Source organism: Gopherus flavomarginatus, chromosome 3 (assembly GCF_025201925.1).
Source record: "Gopherus flavomarginatus isolate rGopFla2 chromosome 3, rGopFla2.mat.asm, whole genome shotgun sequence".
NCBI lineage: Eukaryota > Metazoa > Chordata > Testudines > Testudinidae > Gopherus > Gopherus flavomarginatus.
The window spans coordinates 175,775,011-175,799,464 of NC_066619.1; the positions used below are offsets into that span (position 1 = coordinate 175,775,011).

The 24,454-nt window shown below is 39.0% G+C and overlaps 1 protein-coding gene across 4 annotated transcripts in view; it reads right to left on the minus strand.

Moving 5' to 3' along the window:
• Nucleotides 1-759: 759 nt before the first annotated feature.
• The window catches only part of BANK1 (B cell scaffold protein with ankyrin repeats 1), a 293,349-nt gene continuing 269,654 nt past the window's right edge, over nucleotides 760-24,454 (minus strand). For 3 of the 4 annotated variants that reach the window (XM_050944423.1, XM_050944421.1, XM_050944420.1), the window contains 7 exons: nucleotides 20,211-20,279; nucleotides 17,718-17,896; nucleotides 16,052-16,115; nucleotides 14,627-14,656; nucleotides 13,628-13,686; nucleotides 10,324-10,379; nucleotides 760-1,990 (listed from right to left, as the gene is read on the minus strand). In XM_050944423.1, the coding sequence (XP_050800380.1) occupies nucleotides 10,329-10,379; nucleotides 13,628-13,686; nucleotides 14,627-14,656; nucleotides 16,052-16,115; nucleotides 17,718-17,896; nucleotides 20,211-20,279 (452 nt within the window). In that variant the 3' untranslated portion in view covers nucleotides 760-1,990; nucleotides 10,324-10,328. The remainder of the gene's footprint in view (nucleotides 1,991-10,323; nucleotides 10,380-13,627; nucleotides 13,687-14,626; nucleotides 14,657-16,051; nucleotides 16,116-17,717; nucleotides 17,897-20,210; nucleotides 20,280-24,454) is intronic. The other variant, XM_050944422.1, reaches the window with a different exon arrangement.

Below are 24,454 nucleotides of genomic sequence, written 5' to 3' on the forward strand. Positions count from 1 at the left end.
TGTTCAGAGCCTTTTCTTTTCCATAGACATTGGTATTTTGTTCAGGGAGGAACTTTTATTCAAACATATTCAGGTGCTTGTGCATTAACAAGAATATTCACACTGGAGATGCTTACATTAGATCATCCAGTCAGGGAACAGAAACAATATCAGGTGACTTGGGCCACGTCCAGACTAGGAATTAAAATCGATTTTAGATACGCAACTTCAGCTACGGCCACGTCCAGACTAGGAATTAAAATCGATTTTAGATACGCAACTTCAGCTACGAGAATAACGTAGCTGAAGTCGAATTTCTAAAATCGAGGTACTCACCAGTCTGGACGGCGCGGCATCGATGTCCGCGGCTCTCCGCGTCGATTCCGGAACTCCGTTCGGATTGATGGAGTTCCGGAATCGATGTAAGCGCGCTCGGGGATCGATACACCGCGTCCAGACTAGACGCGATATATCGATCCCCGAGCAATCGATTTTAACCCGCCGATGCCGCGGGTTAGTCTGGACGAGGGCTACGAGAATAACGTAGCTGAAGTCGAATTTCTAAAATCGAGGTACTCACCAGTCTGGACGGCGCGGCATCGATGTCCGCGGCTCTCCGCGTCGATTCCGGAACTCCGTTCGGATTGATGGAGTTCCGGAATCGATGTAAGCGCGCTCGGGGATCGATACACCGCGTCCAGACTAGACGCGATATATCGATCCCCGAGCAATCGATTTTAACCCGCCGATGCCGCGGGTTAGTCTGGACGAGGGCTTAGTTGCCTACTTACACAGCTGAAAGGGCAGACTGAGAATTTTGAATGTCTGCTATGACTTACTGTGAACAGTGCATGAATAAGGCACAGGCCTAAATGTGTTGAGAAAAATTATTTGTCAATCAATAACAAATAACCAAAAAAATCAGTAAAATTCATGACCTGCAAAAATTATTCTCAGATAGAAAAACCAACAACCAAATTGCTGGCAACGAACACTTCAATCAGTTCTCGCACTGTGTGAGTGCTATCTCCAGGATACAATACTGGCTAGAGTGTAACTTGCATATTCATACCTGTACATTTCCCTTGCGTGGATAAGAAGGGTCATTTCTTCAAATCTTGTAAGTTTTCCTGCACAACTGAGGGTGCTCATTTCAATCTCTGAGTATGTTGCTATGTGAATGCAGACCACAATTTGAGTCAAATTCTGCTTGGTTATGCCAGTCACTGCATGTGTTTTACTAGGATTGCATGGGTTTACCAGAGGTCAGAGCCTGGTTCTGTGTTTCTAGTTTACCCTAGGCACACTATTAAACATACATACACAAACAAACACAAACCTGCCTTGTAAACATTATTTTTTGTAATCATGCTTATAGCTGCAGATAACGTGTCCTGATTTACTTCCAAACTTAATATACAAAGACATGGCTGTTAGAAAGTAGCTCTAATTAGAACACAGTCATTCCTCCTGGCAAAAGAGGCAAGTTTCCTGTATAAACAGACATTACAAATTTGTATAAAAATGTTTTTAAACAACAGAAAGGAAAACATACAATTTCTCTGTCTTTATAACTTCATCAGTTGTGTGCATGTGAGTCCATTTAAATCAAGCATCTTATTCAGCTTTTTAGTGGCACTTCTTAGCTGCACTTCTCTAACAGTTTTGTAGCAGTTGAAATGAGGATAAAATACGATACACAAAACAAGGCACAGTTTCTTTCTTAACCTCTCATTTAGAGAATCAACTGAAAGGAACAGCAAGGAAAGAGTGTGAAATTTAGTGCTGACTGGACAAGAACATTTTATTACTGCTTTCTTCAGCAATGCTGGACTTTTGCCAGGATCGCCCAAACCATATGATTCCAAGGTGCAGAAACTGCAGTGATGAGAGCATGGTCATTTTCTTAGCAATATGTGCAGTAGATTGAGCGTAAGTCAAGATGTAGACTGGATACGTGTGTGGGATGCTGAACAGAGGCAGCTGATGCAAGACAGAATGGAGAGGTGCACTGCAAGGAATAATAAAAATGCATATTATTGAATAAACTTTTAGCAATGGGTAGGTACATGATCAAATACAACATTTCTTGAAGGTTTAGATAAAGCATCAAGAGCATTAATTCCGCTTTCAGATCCACATTCAGGATTTCAACTCTGCTCTTTCTACACGCATAGAACTCAGTTTGATAAAAAGAGTGAACACCACATGAAAGCTGCAGTGCTGAAGGCAGAAGAGAATTTGGCCAGAGAAGCATACTTTGGAATGTTTATTTGTGCAAGGAGCCTTGCTAATTTGCATTTCACTAATGCATGTATTTTATGATTCACACTCAAATATGTCTCCCTTTCCATGCCCCAGCAAAAATGCAATAGCAGAATGTCAGTGTAAAATTATGAAGACATGTTTTCACACACTTTGAATAGTATATTGCAAGACAATATACTAAAAAGGCTCAAATCCTCAGCTAGTTTAAAAATGAATGGATCCACTGATTTCAGTGTAACTATATACACATTTGCTCCAGCTGAGGATCTGCTTCAAAATTCATAGCAAAATGCTGGGAAGAATGTCATGGTATAAGGAACTATTTACTTCTGTTTTAGGATTGTTCCACTTTGAAGGCTGCTGGTCTGATGTTACAAAAAGTAGCAAGAGTTATTTCAGAGATGCAGGGGATGAGCCTGCCCCCAAAGACAGTAATAAATATCTATTGACTTAAGTAGTACAGGCCTATATCCCCCAATTCCTTTTACTATGTTGTTGCATTAGTGGCCTGATTTGTCAAAGTTAAACAAAAAACACACAATCCAGTTTAGGATTCATCTGACTGCTATCAGTAAATGTATTTCATCACTTTAGTTTCAGGTCAGACATACATGAAGAGAATGGCTGAAAGCCTGTTGAAAAAAATTAGGAATCTTTCCATTGACTTCAACAGATTTTAAATCAGGAACAAAAAGCTCAGCTATCCAGTTTTTATAAAGGATTTGAAAATGTCACTCTGTAAATGCATTTTCTCTTCAGTGGTGAATGTAAAATATATTCCATTTCCAACATATCTTGCTGTTAACTTGGCAGGGCCAGATGTGATGTAAAAGGAAAAAGCTGTAGCACACTCCTTTGTCATTCTTGTTAGTGCACTTTTGTACAACAGGTAGCAGTACTCTATTTTATGCAGCAGGCATATATGCCTCTCGATGAGCATGTCCTGCTTTTCAAAAACACAGGCCACTACCAGTGTGGCATTGTTTTCCTTTGAGCTAGGTCTCCAACTCAAATTTTGTCAAAGACGAGACCAGAAGGGTTCGGACTAAATCAGTTTTTTGAAGGAAAGGGACAATCTATTTTGTCCATGACACTCTATTCTGTCATAAACAAGAACACTGGCAAAATTTGCTGAATAAATTTTATCTTGTAAGTTATTCTCCCATATGTAATTCTCTCTTCCCCTAGCCTTTCCTCTCTTACTGGTGCAGCAATTTTCTAAAAGTGACAGATCACCACTTGCTAATCCAGAGTTCTCCCACCGCATGATTTATCTCATTTTAGCAATCTTCAGTTTACCTGCTGTTTTAACAAACTTTTTCATCTTAATGGTTTTCTTCTGCTGTAGTTCCTTCAGTAGAGATGAAGATCCGGATCCTTAGTTGGTAGAAGTTGGCATAGCTCCACTGAACTCAGCGGAGCTATGCCCATTCACACCAGCTGAGGATCTGGCCTGAAATGTTGAAAAGGGAGGCAAGGTATTTAATGCAGTAGTTGGAATTTGTTCACTTTTAGGTCATGCTGAGTCCGAGTTTGCCAGCTTCTGGTGCTCCAGTCTGAGCCTTTAGGGGGCCATACCAAAAGGGCCTACAACTAAAATAGCTGCACCAGTCCTCTGACCTCATCCGCAGCATGCTTGGAGTCAAGGTTAGGGACAGATGGAACTAGAAACCCCTGCTGAGGCTGACAGGGAGCCGTCTGCATGGGGCAATCTGTACAAGCAGTCCAGGGGACCAAAGAAAAGCCTGTCTTCAGCACTGGGCAGCTGGAGAGCAGTGGCTTCTGGCTGGGAGACCAGCTCTTAAGGCAGAGCCATTGCCAGCAACAGCGCAAAAGGAAGGATGGCATCGTATGGTATTGCCACCCTTACTTCTATGCTGTTGCCTGCTGAGCTGTGCCCTCCATCAGCAGCTGTTGCTGTTCAGCCACCCAGCTCTGAAGGAAGCAATGCAGAAGTAAGGGTGGCATGGTATGGTATTGCCACCATTACTTCTGCGCTGCCATGGGCAGGGTGCTGCCTTCAGAGCTGGGCACTCAGCCAACAGCCACCGCTCTCTGGCCAGCCAGCTCTGAAATCAGCACAGAAACAAGAGTAGCATACTACAACCCCCCTAAAACAACCTTGCAACTCCCCTGCAACTCCCTTTTGGGTCAAGACACCCAATTTGAGAAACAATGGTTTCCCCCATGAAATCTGTATAGTATAGGGTAAAAGCCCCCAAAAGACCTGATTTCACAGGGGGAGACCAGATTTCACGATCCGTGACATATTTTTCATGGCTGTGAATCTGGTAGGGCCCTAATTATACAAGCTATACAGCTATACACAGACACTCAAGGTGTGATCTGCATGCTGTTAGGCTGTTTGTGAGGCTCAGGTTGGCAGCTACAACAGCAAGGCATTGTGAGGCATCCAAGTTGCAGGCCAGGTGGAGAAACAACCCTGACTGATTGGGATTGCATCCCACACTGTGATATCTACATAGGGGACGGTGCTTAAATCTGTTTCTGTCACTGCTTTTTACAGCTGAATAGTTTAACTTTGGCCCTTTAACTTTGCACAAACCTGTTAAATACCAATGTTTTACCAGCTCTAAAGAATGAGTGAATTTAATATTGATTCCAAAGGCCAAGCTCTGCACCAAGAGTGACACTTGTGGACCCAGTGTCCTGCCCAAGAGCTGGGGACAAAGGGAGGCAGAGAATAGCATATTCAGCACCCATCTTTAAAGTCTCATCCAGCTGGGAACTGCGTGAAAGAGCGATAAATGTCTTCAGAAGTCTCTCGGTGCAATGATGGTATGTGGAAGTGAAAGCACTGACCTGAAGTGGCCAGATAATTCTGAGGACTCATTTAATCCCAAAAGGCACATAAACATTCTGTTTGATTACAAAAGCAATAATAAAACAGGATAAAGTTCAGCTAAAAGCAATAGCTGCAGTGAGTCAAAAAAAGGTCACATTTTAAATGACATTACTGATGAAGCGCAGAGCTGAGTTTTAGAAATTTGGGCTCAAAAAGCCTAAACAAAGGGAATAAATGGCATTGTTATCGATATTGGTTCATATTGTACATTCTACTCCCGGGCAAAATGGTATGGAAGGGAACTAACTAATATAAAAACTTTGGTGCTTTGCTGTGTTCACTGAGGAAGTAGTTTCTTTCCCATGAGGTGTGGCACTGGCAGGTGTACAAAGGCAGAAGTGCTGCAAATATAAGCAGAGGGCAAGAGGCCACAGAACAATAATGCCCCAAGCTTATGGATCTCAGTCAGCAGCACAATCCCTCCCCCACCCCTTTCTTATGTCATCATCGGTCTCCCGGCAGTCTATGATCTTTCTAAGGGGGTTCACAGAGCAAGGAGCAAAAGAAAATATTTCTTCAACCAACATTAACTGTCAGCAACCTGTAAAGTATGTAGATTCTTCCTGGCAAACCAGTTCTCCAACCTCGCTCCTCACGTACACTCTGGAAATGAGTGAAAAGAATGTGATAGAATAATGATTGCCTCTAACTTCATGCCTCAGAAAGTACTGATGTTTTAACCATCCCTTTCTCATCAGGAGAGAGGGAACAGTGACACCACCACGGAGAAGAAGAGATTAGAATGTGATCGAAACCTAGTCTCAGGAGGAAGATCTATTTTCTTGTAATGTCTCTTTTCCATCTCTCTTCCATATGTTAACTGTCTCCCCTATTGCTCGTTTATTCTCAGTATGGTAGTCTCCCTCCCATTTCCCATGTTACTTCCCTGCCATATGTGCTGTAGCAGCAGCAGTGGCAGAGTGTTCATGAAACTGACTGACAGTCCAATCTTGGAAGAGCCTGAATATTGAACTTTAGAGAGCAGGAAATCCATCAGTTTCATTGACACTAACGGGAAACACAGCAGGAACACTATCAATCCACTCTCCTTCATTTAAATGAAGGACAGCAAGTTTCAGAGCGCTTCATATTAAGATTACTTTTAAAATGTTGAAAATAGGCCGTGCCACCCGTTTATCATACAGTGGTTCTAATATAGTATACTGCAGTGTTCCCCCTTGCTTAGCGGAATAACTCACATACCACTGAAAGGTAACTGTTGGCTAAAGTTGAGCTTTATAATGGTGGCTACAATAGCCTATTTCTGGAGACAGATGCAATATTAGTTTTAGTTAAAGGGGTATGTTATCTCCTCCTCATTATAACATAATTCTGCAATTAATGTATCATTATATCATATATCAATAAATATAGTAACACTTTTCACTTCTATAACTTAAACATTTTAAAGTGAAGTCTGACCATCCTTGTCAGGTAGGTATAATTAGCCCATTTTGCAGATAGGAGACTGAGGCACAAGAGATTAATGCTCCAGTTTTCAAAGCTTCTGCATACACTCAGCTGCCACTGACAACAAGAGCTGCTGGTGCCCAGCATGCATGAAATCAGGCCACAAGTGACTTGTTGAAGGAGGACTGTGGCAGTTTCAGGAACAGCATGTAGATCTTCTTTCAGCCCTGTGCTTTCATGACATAATCATTCTTCTCTGTGTAAGGCTGCATAACTCATTAACTTGTTCAGATGGACTGGGTTCTTCAGTGGGCTGGCAACAGGATGTAGCAACTTTCATTTCTCGGCAATCGGTTCAAATTCACCTTAGGTCCAGAATGAAGGATAAGTAATTGATAAATTTTGTGAAATTAATTGGTGGTCTCAGTTCAGGTCTTGGTGGATCATGTCTGGCACTCTTGTTGGCAATCTCAGAAGAGAGACTAAGGACTGCATTGACAGGAAGACTATAAATGCAGTAATATTCTATTTATCTATCTCTATATCTTCTAAGCCAGGGGTCTGTAATCTTTCAGAAGTGTGCCGAGTCTTCATTTATTCACTCTAATTTAAGGTTTTGTGTGCCAGTAATACATTTTAATGTTTTTAGAAAGTCTCTTTCTATAAGTCTATAATATATAACAGAACTATTGTTGTATGTAAAGTAGATAAGGGTTTTAAAATGTTTAAGAAGCTTAATTTAAAAATTAAATTAAAATGCAGAGCCCCCCAGACCAGTGGCCAGGACCCAGGAAGTGTGAATGCCACTGAAAATCAGCTTGCATGCTGCCTTTGGCATGTGTACCATAGGTTGCCTACCCCTATTCTAAGCAATCAATCCTAATAACTCTTATCATTCCACAGTGTTGAAAATAGTTTTAAAAGCAATATATGGATCAGAAAAGAAAGTGCAGGTAGCAACTGGTGATTAAAACAGAGTCCTTGAGATAAAATATGCAATAGTATAGGTTGTCAGAGAACTACTAGAGAGAGCAGTTAATATTCCAACAGGATATAATGAGATGCCCAAAGTAAAAAGGTCACATTCATTAACAAAGCCCATCAGCAAACTCTGCTGCTGCTGAAAACGAGAGTAGTAAATACACATAATCCTCTCATCATTTAAATGACAGATTACTGAATGGCTATAGCTGATAGCTAATTAGTGTTGCTCTGCGAAGAGCCTCCTTACATTAATACCTTTGTATGTTTTACCTCAGTGATCACTTTATTAACCAGTTGTGGTGCTGGAAATAAACAGCATACAAACAGAATATAATGTAAAAAGAAACAGCAAAAAACCTCAGTGGTTAACTTTCCAGTGACAGCTCCAAATTCTCTGGTGAAGGGAAATCTCTTTGAAAATAATAGGCCATTCTCTTGTATCCTGCTGTCATTGTTCCAGGATAAGCTCTACCTTTGAGCTCTTCATGGGTAGCCTTCCAAGTGCCAGACCCAGTGCCAACACCTCAGAGTGGAATCCTGTGATTCGTCCCACTTATAGATTGGGTTCCCAGGTTATAAAACCCCTGTTTACCAACTGTGTTTCCCCAGCAGATCCAACTATATTCGGCCCCTGCTACAGGCTTCCATTCAGGAACCTGTGACTAAATGAAAAGGCAGTGATCTAGATCATTTTTTTCAAAACAAAACATTATGTATTCATGCATAGTACTAAATCAATCAGACAGACAAGGGTTAGAACAACAAAAGGTCCACGCACATGGCATCTTATCTAAGCATAGCATATCCACAGCAAGCCTTAGTTAGGTCCAATTTACCCCCACTCTCCTGGGGGCTGGATTACAGTCTTTTTTTGCAGACCTGCCTCTGCCTTCAGGGCCAGTGCTTTTAACAATTTCCAAATTCTTTCTTCTGATTTTCTCTCTGTAGGGCCCTGGTTCTGCCGTAAGCTAGGGGTGGTTGTGCTCCCCTTGGATAGTGACAAAAGAGCAACATCTTATGACATCCATATTGTTTGTCAAGCATCAAGGATTTACAACCATTGTCTGCCTTTCTGCAGATGTGTAAAACCACCCAAGACTGAGTTAACTCTTTACTATCATGCTGTCCAATACATGGGTGCAATCAATAGAAGAGGTACACATCATAGCAATAAAAACATTTCAGATATTTCCCATGTTCTTCACACTTTCTACTACACATTTGTATATTTCGCTGTTAGTGAATGACTTTTGGCTTGGGTCACTCCTTGGGTTCCAGCAACTTCTGATGACAAGACACAGGCTGTGAGCACCTAAATTAGGGTACAGAGGTGCAAGCAACTTGAACCCACCCTGTTCTGCCAAGGGGCTGGAAGTGCAGGTGTAACCCACAAGTGTGTAAGGCTGGCCAGAGATTGGGTGAGTCCAGAACACCTAGAAAATGCTTGATTGAGTGCATTCCTTGGACAGCTTTCATCTCTCACAGTGTTCCAGCTAGAATGTAAAGTTGCTCCCCTTACGTGAAAATAATTTGCAGCATTGATTTAGTTCTCCCATAGAAGTGAGGTACCTGTGGTCCTAGAGGATATATCTGTACAACTATGTAGTCCTTAGCACATAGGGAGCCAGTATGTACTCAGTGGCTAGCTTTGATGTCAGCGGTGGTCCTTGGTCAGGCATTTTAGGTTCATGCAAGGATACTAATTTCCCTTCATTCCATTCCATATGTTCACTAATAAAGGGCACATTTGAAAGTGCCCCTCAGCGCTACATTGTATCTGAGAGGCTGGTTAATGAAGTTACTGCTGCTTTGAAATCCCCTTACTGAAAGGTGTACTTTGCAATAAGGGGACCCAGAGCCACTGCTGCATAGGAATCCCTCATCTTGTAGCGCTAAGCTTGTCTCTCTCACCAGCAGAAGTTGGTCCAATAAAAGATATTTCCTCACCATCCTTGTCTCTCTCATACATAAAATTATCAGCTGTAAATTATACACAGAACTGGGCAAAGGTACATTGATTTTCTTATTTTTCTTGGATAGCAGTACCCCAGCTTTCCCAGTGATTGAGAGCCTTCACTAATTTCTGCTGAATACCCTTTCCCATGTCTCAAGGCCTCTGGATACTGCTTTGCAGGATGTACAGTTCACAAGCCTACTACAAAAATGCAAACCCTTTCAGGCAACCTAGAGAAGTCTCAAAAGATTCTAGAAATGAACAAAAATATATCAGTTGTCCAGTCTAGGTAGCTCACCTAATACTGATCTCGCACCACTCTTACCCCTGCATTCTCCACCATTCACATCAGTAGAGTCACTACTGATTTACACAGATGTGAGCAAGAGCAGAAACAGACCTCATATTTGGATTATGATCATTTTTAGTTACATGCAGCACAGGTTTTCATTCAACACCTTTGTGACAGTATATGTATAGTATGGTAGTATATATCTGTTCAGTATATCAGACTACATATTTCCCCAAAGCCTCTAATTTTGCTGGTGCAATTACTTGTACCTACAAGTGCACCCACTTTTTAATTGCACACAAAAGCCAGTTGTGCTTCTGACTCAGTGCAAATCTGTCGCTCTACTACTGAGGGCACACTGAACTCTGACTAAAAATCAGGGCCATAACGTATAATACAGAACACTACATACTATAGCACTATGTGCATTTCTGTTTATTGCAATAGTGACTCCAGGATTACAGCTGAGATGTCACTTCTATTCCATGGTTAAGAGCATGCATCACAGATATGAAGCACTTTATTAGGAATTGTTTTATATAAAAATAAATAATTTATATATGCTCTTACCTCCATTAATGATCTTTAGGCACCTGTTCCTTTTCTGGTGGGTTTCGAGTTGCAGACTAAAAAGATGTATACAATTTACAAACAGTCATGAACGCGACATGAGCAGTTAGGATAATATAGAATGTTGAAAAATCTAGTAAGGTCACAAAGTCTATAATTAGAGTGCGTGATTGTTTTTACAGAATGTGATATGTTAATTTTTAAAATTCTCCTTTAAATTCTCCAATAGCCTTTCTATATTTCTGGCAGCCACTTAAGTAATGTTTTTCTTCCAAGGTATTAAATATGGAAAATGCTAAAGGGAAAAACTGTGAAGCTTCTATAAGAATTGGTCATTTTTGTTGGAGAATGAGCTGGGGTGGGTCTGACGCTTGCCTCTGACTATGCAAGAGTCCCTCCTCTTTGTTTAGGTATGTGCAGCTGCAAGTATGGAGTGGTGTCTGAGGGAGATTGAGAGCTTGGGGAGTATTATAAAGACACCAGGCCTCTCTAAGAACATCCCAGCCATGGTCTTTAACATCTTGGGTCTTGGTCATTCCATGGAGCTTAAGTGATGCCTCCTCCCATTCCTGCCTCTGGGATAATTCCAAGGAAACACTATGTGTTTGTGAGCTCTTCCACTGAGTGGCATTCACTTTGAATTATTTCACGCCTAGTAACAGGGAAAAGCAAAGGATTTGAAATCCAATAACTGGCTCCATATTTCATGAACACTTTGAATTGGTGGATGTGTTCAAAATAAAGTTGTGTATTTTATGGTTTAGGCCCTCTCTACTTATTATCTGTCTTATGGATATTTGTATATGCATTCCCTTCCCTATCACAATGGAGTCCACTGATTATTAAGTTTGTGAGTTTACTGAGATAACTGCCAGCAGTGGGAATAGAAACAAGATGCTGGTGAGAGATGAAGGGCTAGGGAAATGCATCCAGAAAATCAAGACAGTGCTCATAATCAATAAACTAACAGTTTGTGAAAGAAGCTCAATGCTATTCTGAAGGCTTTTTGGATGAAGCTATGGAAGCAATATGGTCTTTGATAGACAGTTGGACAAACTTAATTAAACCATATATGCTTTATCGCCATGGGCTTCCACAGGTTCAGATAGTGAAATCTAGGATTGCTTTACTCCAGTAGGTGACCTGGCCATGTGCAGTATGTTGGGGAGTTGAGCTGTACTGGAGCAGTTATAACAATAAGAGGACAGAATGTTTAATAGAGCAGGACATGATGAAATAAAGATAGTCCTTGGAGATAAAGCTTTTTCTCACAGAGAAATGAATAAATTAACATGCACTTTCATCTTTCATATTTAAAAAGTCAGCAGTGTCTGAAGTCATAATTATGTGTTGGCTACTGAATGGCCTATGTAAAATGACTTCCATCCAGTTCCCAGTGAACAAGCACTCACAGGACAAAACAACCATCAAAATTGCCACAGCATTCCACCTATATTGGTGGTCTCAGATGCCAAGGCTGGAATGGGCACTAAGATTGAGTTACCATCTCACCCCAGTTGTGGCTCCAGCAGAATATGTTAGAGGCATATTCATGGGGCAGAACTGTGACCAAAGGACTACAATTTCCAAGTGTATAAGTCTGACATGTTTCCGGAGACCTATGTTCATTCAAAGTACAAGTATGCACACTGATGATACATAATCCCCTTCCTCACAAATAAATGGTCAATACTGGCTTTTTGGTCTTTCAAATACAATTTATGTTAACTTCAGATGTTTTGGAGCCTCTATCTGGCCCTGTTGTTCCTTTCCATTTTGCAGACAGAGGCTCTGCACCTCTGATCAGGTAAACTCCTGCATAACTGGCGGCAGGGCTTTCAGTGTCAGCACATGAGGCAGCACTGGCTGTCTGGGCACAATAGACTACTGTTGTTTAAAACATAGGTGCATTACTGAGTGATACTCAGTATGGTACTACATACCCATCCAGTCCTTGGCACTAAGATTAGCAATGAGGTTGCTAATTATGGTAATTTCAATTCTGATGGCAAGTTTTATGATGTGGAAACTTGTCCACCCAGAACTGGCTTGAGAAGAGTTCATTCTACAAAAATTACCAAAGAGCCATCAGAAGACAACAATTTACAGACAGTTCATATCATCATCAAGCAAAATTATTTTCTTTAATCACCTTTGATCACTTTGAATCATCTCTTATATTTATTTTTAGAACATGATTGTGGATGATTTTTAAATTATGGGAAATGTCACACAAAACTCAAGGCAGTTTGTATGTGATAATGAGTAAATGTTGCAAAAGTGCCTTTGGCCAGATTCTTAAAGATACTTAGGTGCATAATTGCTTAGTGGGATTTTCAGGAGTGCCAAGGAGCCTAACTCCATTGATTTCAATGATAGTTAGGTGCCTATGTGTTTTGAAAATCTAAGGCACCTTTTTTCTATCTTTAGGCACCTAAATACCTTAAAAAATCTGGCATTTTGGAGATTAAGTCTCATTGACTCTCAATGGGACTTTTAGACTCCTAAATCACTTTTAAAAATAGTTCTTCAACTCCTAAGTCATTTAGGCATTTTTGAAAACTTTACCATAGGAGGTTTTCTTTGGTGATTCATTTTTGTCTCCAGTTCTATAAGAATGCAACAAAAATGTGATCATATCCATGCCTTAATGAACGCCATTTTAACTGTGATCAGAGAATCAGCTTTATTAAAACCGAAGTGTTTTCTATGTCCATATTCGGTGCTTGAGCAAATAACACGTGCATCCATATGCCACACACTTACTCCTTATTGAATAGCAGTAATTGTTAAAATCAGATAAATCCCACTTGCCTTTCCAGAAAAACAAATCAAAATAAACTCTCTTGCTGCCCATTTTTTATGATTAAATTATATATTAATAGCCACATAAAGTATTACATGGGGACCCAAAGATAGCAAGTTAATGTAGTAGAAGACTGAGCCTGACCCTGCTTCAACTGAAGTTTATAGCAGTTTCCACGATTTTAGTGGGAGAAAGATCAGCAGCAATATCAAGAAATTCAAAATCACACTTTGTAAAAAGCAAAATTCAGTTATCCCCCTGCTCGTTTACACAAATAACTAATCGCTTTTCTGAATATATTTATGGAATAATAAGTGTGCATGCTAAATCTAATCTTCAAACATGGCTACTGAATAGGACATCCAAATCTGAGAGTCTAAAAGTGGGATATGGAGATATGGTTAAGGAGTCTATGTTTGAAAACAAGTATCTCCATATTTCAATTGCAAATGAATTCAAACAAACATATGTGGGAGCTATGAAAATATCTATACATACCTGTTTGTTAAATGGTGTGGTGTTCAGCAGGTCTCTAAAACGAAGGCTTTCCCCACAAACTAAAGAAAGAGAACATATGCTACTGTCATTTTTGTTTCAAGCCACGAATTAACATCTGTTGGGTGGACAGAGATATAACCTTCTAATGTCCCAGCCTTACACTCATCATTTTGACAATTAACTCAGTGGGAGTTGTGTAAGAACTCAAGAATTAGGGCCTCAGTAGTTAAAACCTGTTTCAGAAGGATCTGGGGTCCCTTCAGGTTCTTCCCAGTTTCTCCTCCTTTCATGTCTCTGCCTTGTCATTCCCACTCAAGAAGGGTTGATGAAGTTCTGTCTTATGCCCATTTTGAATGCCAGCTAGAGAGACTCACTTCAGAGCAATATAAGACACTGTAGCAGGATTCACAGATGTTAAGACTCGAAGGGAACACTCTGATTATCTAGTCTGATCTGTCTAATGCACACAATAAAATTTCACCCAGAATGGCAGGGCTCTCCTGTTGACCTGGAAGGTCAGGTGGCAGGTGTGGTTCATTAAGAGAGAGAAAGAGTGGCTCTCAGGAAAGAGGAAACTAGAGAGAACTAGGAGAACAGGAGGTCCTGGAGTGAAACTCTAGGAGACAACCAAGCTCAGAGAGAAAGCTTAGTTTGAGGTTCATATCAAGTAACTTGTTTGTGAACTACCAATAAAATCAAACCCTAGGAAGGGAGTGATTCTGAATACTAACTCAGGGTCTGTGTGCTCTGCTGTGAAACCTGATAGGGATTCAACCATTTCACAGGCGCAATACTCTAAGCTCCTGGCAACATGGGGACTTTCAGACTGAATCCTCTAGGTTACTACTATATCACTCAGCTAACCAAAATGCATTATTTCAATCTAAGGAATCAGCTATATAACTTGGAATTTTTGTGCAGTCGTTTTTGCCAGAGGGTGGCTCTCTGAAATGTACTTATATTAAGGTGAACTTTTAAGATTAAGCTAGTATTACTTACCATCTGGATGATGTTCAATGGTGATTTTGTCTGCCAGGAGGAAAAAATATTGTTAGAATGCACTATTTGTTTTACTATCTTTCTGGCATTAGAGCAAGTGTGTGTGTGTGTGTGTGTGTGTGTGTGTGTGTGTGTGCGCGCGCGCGCGTGTGTGTGCGCGTGTGTTTTGCCTCTTTGGACTGGATAAATATATAGGTGTGTAAATATAGATAGCTACAGTATTGCTTGTACACTCACACACACCCTATAGCTATATATGAAGGACAGATTTTTTTTTAGCAGGTTACTATTCTGTACTAATTGTCAAAATTAAACAGCAGGACAAACAACTATTTTTTCATGGGATTTCACATACACTCCATTTAATCAATTAGTATTAATATTTAGGAACAGTTTTTAGTTACCTGAGTGACTACCTGTTTAAAAGTACCTATTTTATATTTACTTTAAAAATGCTCCTTGGTACTTCAAAGAGTACTCAATGAATACTGAGTTTTATCAAATTACTACAACACATTAACCATCAAGTCTACGTAAGTGCACCGTTTTCCAATGTAATCATGAAAACAGTAGTGTGGTGACTTCCTGATTAGGGGAGCAGAGAGAAAAATAATTTGCAAACATTTTGTGATTTAGAAATAGAATTTTGTATTGACTGTGTTCACATTCTATTTTTAACAAATGTTCTGTGAATGGAGTTTTGTTTGTATAAATATTTGCAGGAAAATTTCAGGTTCAGACTTAAGATTTGTCTAACTGTTAAACAAACTTAGTTTCAAGACAGAATGAAATTTGTTTGTGGAAGAAATGCAAGTAGTTTTTAAAGTGCAGGCCATCCCATCAGGAATAAAACAATATGGTATAACTTTAAATAATGGAAAAAAAACCCAGCTCACATAATGAATAATGAATACTAACTATGTGAAAAAGCTCCTGCAGTGAGCAGTTCCTGAGCAATTTACAGGCACTAAATATGAATAATTTTGAACAGCGAACAAGTTAGTAAAAACCAATGTGTGTTCACTGATGAATCACAAACAAGAAAAAAAAAGACTAAATTCACCACATAAACTGTTATTAGGAAATTGATTGCCCATTTCTAGTCCCAACACTTTATTAAGAAAAACAGTGCATTACAGAAAAGCTGAGCGGTAGACACTGAGGGTGAAATCCTGCCCCCAACTGAAGTCAATGGCAAAACTCTCATTGACTTCAGAAGGGTCAGGATTTACCCTAAAAGTTGATCAAGACTTTATTGCATTTAAAATAATTCCTGTGATTTAAAACAAGATACACAAAGTGCTCACTAGGGCCTGATATAAAGGCCAACCTGGGATTTGGATTGGTATCTTAGCAGACATATGGCATATTTATCCCACAATTCATGTCTTCATTGTATTGAAATGCTACTTAGATATAATTTACCATACAAAATTGCTTCTTCTGGTCTCTTCCCAATAATGCAATCTCTGAGTTGGCGTACTTTTTCCTTAAAAAGAAACACACAAACAACAATAAAAATCAATAACTAGGGTTGATTATAAAAAATATGAATGAATTGCTGGAAAAGGTTGGCTTTTTAGTATTTTGAACGTTTAGCTTCTCACCACAGGAAAATCATTTAAAAAGGCATGAAAGGATGCTATGCTGCTCTATAGGTGCAGCCTTTTAGTTTCAGAATTTAAGCCCCAAACCATCAGCAAGTTACAGCATATCCAAGGCTAGATGACAGATACACTCATATCCACATAGATTTAGACAGTCAGCATTGGTCTTTGTAGCCTTAACAAGAGGTAGCCTTTTTCTACCCAATTGAGAAATAAGGTGCTAGTAGAAAGAAACTTTAGGGCCTGATCCTACCATCTTTATTCATGATAAGTAGCATCTTACTATGCAAGTAATCCCACTGATTGTCTGCAAAGACATACTGATTCTTAAATATTTATTTTCTGTTTAAAACAAATGTTTAGTGTGAACAAATTTCAGCCCAGGCATTACTCGTGAACTGCAAATCGAAAGGGGCATTTTAATGGGGCTATCTGCAGAATAAAATACTATTCAGCATGAATATTGATACAGTAATTGAATCATGGTCTAAGGGATCTGGAAGATATCCTATTCTTCACTTCACTTCTCTGTACTTCTGATAATTGTTGGTGGGGCTACTGTCAGCATAATGATTTCTTTGTTGCAATACAAAAGTGGTTCCATTTTAGTGGTGGGTGGGAATACAATGATCCCTATGTGTATATACTAGACTGTAGCGTGTAATTCTGCATGCAAGCTGTTTGAGACCTGTATAAAACCCAATGTAATGTATATACAATGTCTTATATATCTGAAATGGTAAAACTTCCATTAGCTGGCTCTATTCATTTTGGGAGTTGGTTCCCCTCCTGCATGTAATTGAGAAGGGTTCAGCTTATTCAGTGAGAGAAGGCTTATGGAGAAGAATTCAAAGAATCATTTTTCATACGTGTTACACAGCTTTCATAGATGATCAAAACAATAAGAACAAGATTAAAAAAAAACAAACAAAACATCAACAAAATGGTGCAAAAGCTATGTTCTAAATCCATAGTTAGGTACCAAAATACTCAACCTAAATTAAATGTTGAGAACCCACTTGCTCTCACTGAAATCAGATGCTGGGTGCACAACACTTTTGAAAATAATGGCCCCTGGGTATGTCTATACCACAGTTGGGTGGCAAGATTCCCAGTGTGGACAGACAGACTTGTGCTAGCTCTGCTTCAGCTAGTATGCTAAAAATAGCAGTGTGGATGTAGCAGCATAGGTGGAGGCTGAGGCTAGCTGCCTGAATCTGTGCCTGCTGAACTCTTGGGTCTGAACTTGTATGGCTAGCCCAAGTCGCATCTGCACTGCAGCATCCATGCTGCCATTGTTAGTGCACTAGCTCAAGCAGAACTCGTGCAAGTCTGTCTGGCAGTGCTGGGAACCACAGCTGCAGTATAGATGTATGCTTATCCGGATGCCTAAGTATGGATTTAGGACTCCAAATTTAGGTATGTATTTTTGAAACTCTTGGACAAGATGTCCTACAAGCAAACATAATCCTTCAGAAGTATACCTGCTGTGGAACTTCTAATCTGCTTTTTTCATTCTGCCATTGTTTAAATTTCTCAAGTGCTTCATCCACAGTAATTGCTCCCTTCTTCACCTGTTCCTGCAAAAGGATCAGTTCTTCCTGTCCAGAAGGGATGCTGTGTTTCAAAGTGGTATAGGTGGAAGTGTCAGTTCGAACTCTGTCTGTAGTTATCAAGTGTAAAGAGTTAAAAAAAAAGGCACAGATGGTTAATTCATTTCTAAAAAACTGTTTTTCTTTTCAATGAAAGCTCATTTTGAGCAAGAGCATGTGAGCAGCAAATCTGTAAGGAGATAGCAATTAATCCTTACCATCTTAACCACGTTTACAGCCAAGCTCTACAGAGAAAAATGCAATGAGCTATTTGCTAGTGTTCTTTTGAAGTAGTGTGTCCTGGTGAATAAAACTTTCAAACTCATTGCCATTTGCCTGATTGGCTCACTCTTCATTAAATTAAGTTTATATAGCAGCTCCTCTTTTGAGATAGTGCCGTACCATTAATTAATTATGAAATTCCACAGAATTCAAAGGAAGTCCTGACATAAGAGTTGCCATATTGGGTCAGACGATGGTCCATTTTGCCCTACATCCTGTCTCCAATCATGGCCTGTACAAGAGCTTCATGGGGAGTGTACAGAACGAGGCAATTATGGAGTGATCCACCCCTGTACTCCATTCCTGGCTTCTGGCAGTCAGAGGTTTAGGGTCACCCTGAGCATGGGGTTGCATCCCTGACCATCATGGCTAAGAGCCATTTATATCATATGTATTATATCAATGCCAAGTTATTGGCTTTATAAACCATGACATTGCTTAGAGATAAGAGTAGAAAATCCCAAATCGCCATTAATATCCATTTCCCTCACTCCCCCAAATTCTCATCAATATTCATTTTCCTCTCCCCCCAGATTCACATATCATATTTCCCAATAGCTTGTGCTGAGAGTAGGTTAGAAGTTGTTTTGAATTTTCATACAATTCACTCAACTCTAATGATCAGAAAATATGCAGGGTCAAAAAGAAATCTTATAATTTCTATGTAGCTTCATAGGACTAGAGTGTAACTAATCCTTATGCAGGTGTGCAATTGAAGAGAAGTAATATGGAGCTCTATGCTGCCACTCTCACAGTTTAGCCCATATGTTCTTAGTATTCTCAGCTATTGGAATGGCTGCTTGGAGGCAAAGGCAGCTGGGAGTAGGTTAAAGCAGCCCAGAGGCTGCTCTGATTTTTTGAGGGATATTGAAACAGTTCTGTCAGCCCCAGAATCAGGGAACTAAAAAAGGTGGCATAATGCCACTGCTGGTCCCCTCACCTCATCTCCTACACAGAATGCAGCTAGACTGAATCTCAGAATTGGAGCTATAGTATTTTTCTTTACCTACATGTAAGCTTTTAATTGATTATGTCTGATTATGCACAACATCCCTTTATTCTACATGAGGGATGACCTGCTGTGCAAAGGGAAATATACCTTGATGAAGAGAAAAAAAGTCATTATTGAGCCCCATTCTGCTTTTTTCCAAGAATATAATGAACCACCATACATTGGCCATGAATCTCCACCACTTTCCATCTCTGATAATAATTTACATTTGTGCTAAGAGAGTGCAAATTACTATACAGGATGTCAGGCAGGGGGAAAAAAAAATCAAACCTAAAACTTTTCATGGGAATATCCTTTGTAGGGATACACTAGCAATGCTCCATTATTAAATGTTGCAGTTATTGAATCATTACCCAGAAACTTCCTATATTTCAACATTTATTTTTTTAATGAATTTACTGCTTGCAAAAAGTGACACTGACAGCACTGGCAAGTGGCATTCTCTGTTCATTCACCGAACAGACAACTGCAATACAGCTTCTCTACTCTGCTGCAACTAATACGCCCTAATCCTGACTTAGAGGGGCTGTTTCCTGGAAGGATAATTCAGTCTCTACTCCACGTTCATTCATTTAACAGTAACAATGCTAGTTATTCTAGGATACCGATTAATGTCAGTTGCAGTAGTTATTTAGAGATATGGACTCTTCTCAAACAGCAATCGGGCTGGGACCAGCAATTCATTTTACATGGGACACAAAGCAGCCAAGAGATAAGCTTTGGTCACTTGCTATTGACTCAGGCAGGTTAGAACTGGTGCACAGCATACATATGAGCCATCCAGTTCCTCGTTTTTTAGTTTTGATCATTATAGCAAAAGCTGATAGAAAAGTGAAAAGTAATTTTTGCTTTTTCATATGTTTCCAAAAAGCTTTTATAAAGCCCTTCACTGATTTGCTTTGTTAAAATAATAACTTTTTATTTATTTGAATTGATTTTTATAAGCTGAAGTACTATTGGGGATTTAGGCCATCCTGGTAGGAAAAAAAAGGTATGAAATCATCCAAGAAAAAAATCAAGCCAGAGCAAAACTCTCATAGTTCTATTAAGGAGCATCAAGACAGTTAAAATAGCAAAAAGAGGTTCCACACCTTGCTTCCTGAAAGCACAGTACATCTTCTCGTTATCACTCTGACTTCTGGTGCCCTTTTGCTGAAACACTGCAACAAAATTAAAAATGTTAGGAAGCTGGTCACAATTACACAATAAGGAGATAGCTCAATGCTCATCAAAACTTCAGTGTCCTGCAAGGTAATTTTGGACCATTGAAAGCAAGGTGGAAGAGAAAAAAAAAATCTCTCTCTCAATGTGTACCAGAAGCATTTCTGGAATTTGCTCACGTGAAAGAAGAATGCACAAAAATCGATGCTATGGAAAGGAAATTGGATGCCAAAGTGATAGAGTAGTTGGAAGACTCAGTAACAAAGCAGAATCAACTTCAAGTAGTTGAAGTCCAAAGAATGAACTCTTTTGCAAGCACAAGAAGGCGCAGGAACAAATTCAGATATTTACAAAAGAGAAGACTAAAAAGGTGCTAAAATGTGCAGAGACTCAGTGCAAGTAAAGAGCAAAACACACAGGAAAAAAAACCACCACCACCAAAAAAAAAAAAAGAAAAAAAAGTCTATCGGAGAATGTTTGGATGAACTTTGCAGTAACAGAGAGAAAAGACAGTACCAGGAAGAAACATGTATTCTGCCTTCCATTCAGGGTCATTCAGAGAGACCAGAAAAGAAAAGATGGTTCTTCATGGTGGAAAAAGTTGCATAAAAATCACAAAAGGAACAGAAAGCCTTTTTATAATGAAGCGAATCCAGATCATAGCAGGTTGTTAAAAGCTTTGGAAAAGCAGGCCCCCTGAACACAAATGGGCAAGGAATCTTTTAATTGTAACCGGAGTAAGGAGAGGATGACCAATGAAGAATGTCCATAGATGTGTAGTAACACTGCTTATTATGACAAAAAAAAACCCACCTATTGACTACCTTCGCTAGCCTTTGCTGGAAGGAAGATAGCCTTTATAGAGCATTGAAAAGGGGTTATTTGTTCTTTTTATGACTGCTGTAGTATTGCAATATGAGAACCTTAGCACCACTACTAGTTAATCTGCCACAAGAACTATTAAGAATGCACAAGCCGTTAGCTACTGTAGCTCTTCTAATAACAGAGTTTTAAAACTGTACCTCTGTGTGAGTTTGGATTTAACTTTCACTGGACAATACAGCTACTGACTACAAAAATACCCAGATCTTTGCTATGAAACTCTGTGGAGAAGAAATTTTTTTTGTACATGTCTATATTTAATCATGATTTTTCTTTTAACCCTTTTTTGTAGTTATGTCATTTTACTACTAATTTGTAAAGTTGTTTTGTTGCATAGAGAGACATGATTTTAGCCAGCCACAGAGTGCCCACATATTATGGTGAAGGGTATTTTAGAAAATAACAAACCAACAATAATTAATAATAAATAGACACATTATCACATTAGTGACATATAATTTGTATTACAATATTTACAAATAATTGCTAAACATCACAGGCTTGCTTTTGAGCTCAGTTAAACGTGTACACATATTGCATTCTATTGATGCAAATGGAATTACTCCAATGAAGTCAATGGAGTTAACATTGTAAGATTAGAATTGGGATCCAAGAGTGAAAGATATAGTGCAGCATTTAAAACGTGTCTGAACCCAAGGAACTCCTGAATTTTAATTCCATCTCTGGCACACATTCTGTTTATTACACTGGACAGGTTGTTTAATGTTTCTGCCTTAGCTTTCCAACCTGTAAAATAGGTTGTAAGTGTTGGCTGCCTCACATGGGGAAATGGAATGATTAAATAAACCATTTTTTAAAAGTATTTTGGAGTTAGACAACATTTATGTTAATACTATGTACTATTATTTATAACAGTAAACAGAAGAAAGCAATCTAAATGAAGTGAACAAATAGCAATTGCTAATGTTTGTTTGTCCTTTCCTAATTACCAGCAATTACCATTTAGGTGGTTCTTAATCAGAAACAAAATTAAGATGCAGTAAACGAATTCTGCAATTTACAAATGATATCTGCACAATACACAGTACCCAATAATATATACAACTATATGAAAAAGAATGTGTAGTCACATAGAATTCTAAGGATAAAGCATTTGAGTCCCCATCCTACAAACATTTAACATGTGAGTAATTTTATTCATGTGAACAGACGCATTGAGTTCAGTGGGACTATTCAAGTACATATAGTGCATTAAATTGTGGGCCCATAGCCTTAGAATTGAAGGCGCTCAGCATCTTTTCAGGATCAGATCTTATGAAGCAAAACTTTTAAGCACAGGCTTATCTTTAAGCATGAGTACTCCTACTGAAGTCAATATACTTCTGTATTTCCAAGGCCTCTATTTATTTCATCTTATTTTCATATTCTAGAAACTGATAGCCATACCTGTAAGAATCTAATCTCCCCCTGTTTTCTATCATCCAGGAGCTTTTCCATTATAAGACTATCCCATACTCTTCTAACACACAGTATATTGTCAGGGGGCTCCTTTCTCATTCAAAACACTGCCAAAACGGAGATCTGATGCTATCAAAATGTGTGAGCAATTTTTTATTATGGGGTAGATAGATCTTTTTATTTGTAAGCCCCCAAAGTTTTACTAATAGATCCATTGGTAATTTCTCTTTTGTTCTGTCCATGATGAAGTTTAAGATAATTGACTAATATTCCTGTGCTTAGGAATTTTTCTACCAAATATAGCTAAAGGCAATGACACAGCTCGGTAGATTTCCTTTAAAGGAGAGGTTGTCAAGTACCACTTTAATAGCACTTATGATTATTTTCTTTTATAGTTACACATACGAAAGAGGAGCTGCTGTATGGCAAATAAGAGACCACAGCTCTAGGAGCCAGATCCAAAGACCAATAAAGACAAAGAAAAGATTACCATTGGCATCAATGGGCTTTGAATCAAGACTGCAGGGAATTTTCTTATCTAAAACTTTCCCCACTTATTAATATAATTACATTAGTCTTCAATGGCAAGTGTTGGAATAATTAATATTTGAAATTACTAATATTAATATCAGAGACCACCCGACTAATTTAACCATGAATTCCTTTATTAAGGCCAAAGGCCAAATGGTATTTTATGCAATTGCTATAGGCATGTCTAACAGCTTAAAAATAAGCAGTCACTACACCCAATACAGTAACAAAGTATTCATAAGTATGCAATCACTATACTTACAAATAGGTCAGAGCTAGGGAAAACCATCTCATCCTGGTGAACTCCAGCATGATCAGGTAGGATCTGACAAAGAACCTTCAGATTCACAGCTCTCTTTGTACCTGCAGTTAACTTGCTGACTTTAGCAAAAACCCAGTTTCCTTCCTCTAAGGCCTTGCTTTCTTATCTGCTCTCCCCTTCTTGCTCACCAGCAGAACAGTGGGAAGGGTTGTGCTTGTTTCTTTTAAGACAGTTTTTCTTTGCCTTGTTACTGCAGATCTTTATTTTATTAGTTGCTTTTTGAACCATACATCCTTCCCACGTGACAAGCAACAGCCAGGTTATACGTCTTATTATTCTCACAACCTTCTTTTACTTACTGATTGGGACCTTTTCTTTACTAGCAATGAATAATAAAGCGAATATATTATTATTTTCTTAACCAAAAAACCTAACTTTAATTCTTTTATTTTCTTAATTAGCCCTACAGCAAGTTTAATAAAAGTTCATCATATAGTTTTAAAATTATGCCCTTGGAGGCTATAATCTTTTTAATCTTGGTGAATGGTCTCTTAAAGCCTACCTCTGTCAAGAATTTAAAATAAAATGTTTTAATTGTGTACAGTTAGATACTAGTATCATATCTGTATTGAAAACTCTTTATAATGTCTGTGTTCATTATTTTCTCCCCTCTAATTACTTCCCCTCCTCTTTACAGGTTGATGGTTTTACAGGGTATTTTTTCTCATTTGTTAAACATGGGATGAGTATCTCCTGGGGGGAATTGCTGTTAAAGAAGAATCCTTATCTAGTCCCAGAATTTTAAAATAGATGGGGACCCTTTTCAGCAAGTTTCAGGTATTTTAATAAGAACATTATATATTGTAAAAGGTTACTGAAATCTTCCAGCTTCAGTTTAGAGTCACAGAATCATAGGATTGGAAGGGACCACAAGGGTCATCTAGTCTAATCCCCTTTCAAGATGCAGGATTTGTTGTGTCTAAACCATCCAAGACAGATGGCTAGCCAGCCTCCTTTTGAAAACCTCCAGTGAAGGAACTTTTATAACCTTCATCTGTTGTTCATGACTGCCTCCGTCTT